The sequence below is a fragment of the Charadrius vociferus genome, unplaced genomic scaffold, assembly GCF_000708025.1.
Source record: "Charadrius vociferus isolate BGI_N301 unplaced genomic scaffold, ASM70802v2 scaffold900, whole genome shotgun sequence".
Lineage (NCBI taxonomy): Eukaryota > Metazoa > Chordata > Aves > Charadriiformes > Charadriidae > Charadrius > Charadrius vociferus.
Genome location: NW_009646342.1, coordinates 54,471 through 54,915, shown reverse-complemented (window position 1 = coordinate 54,915; position 445 = coordinate 54,471). Strand labels below are relative to the sequence as shown.

The following is a 445-nucleotide window of genomic DNA, read 5'->3' as shown; positions in this document are numbered from 1 at the left end:
AGGGTGGTGAGCCCCTGGGGCAGGTTGCCCCGAGAAGCTGTGGCTGCCCCATCCCTGGAGGTGTTCAAGGCCAGGTTGGACGGGGCTTGGAGCAACCTGGGCTGGGGGGAGGTGGCCCTGCCCAGGGCAGGAGGGGTGGAACAAGGTGATCTGCAAGGTCTCTTCCAACTCAAACCATTCCGTGATTCTACAAAAACCTCCAGGAACAGCCCAGAGCCAAGGTACGCCTGCAGGAGGGGGATGCAGGGGTCGGGCTCACCTGCAAGAACAGCTCCAGCAGGTGCAGGTAGTAGGGGCGCTCCCCACAGTACTTCTTCAGCAGCCTGTAGACAGACGACTCGAGGAGGAAGGCATCGTTGATGGCGTCCAGACCAATCCCCTCCTGCAACAAGTAGGCAGGGAGGTGTCACAGAACCTCCTGACCCCACATGACACCCCCCCCCTC

At 61.8% G+C, this 445-nt stretch overlaps 1 protein-coding gene across 1 annotated transcript in view; it reads right to left on the bottom strand.

The window, feature by feature from the left end:
• The window catches only part of FDPS (farnesyl diphosphate synthase), a 6,768-nt gene that overhangs the window by 2,646 nt on the left and 3,677 nt on the right, over window positions 1–445 (bottom strand). Inside the window, exon 2 of the mRNA XM_009893491.1 lies at window positions 260–382. Within this exon, the coding sequence (XP_009891793.1) occupies window positions 260–382 (123 nt within the window). The remainder of the gene's footprint in view (window positions 1–259; window positions 383–445) is intronic.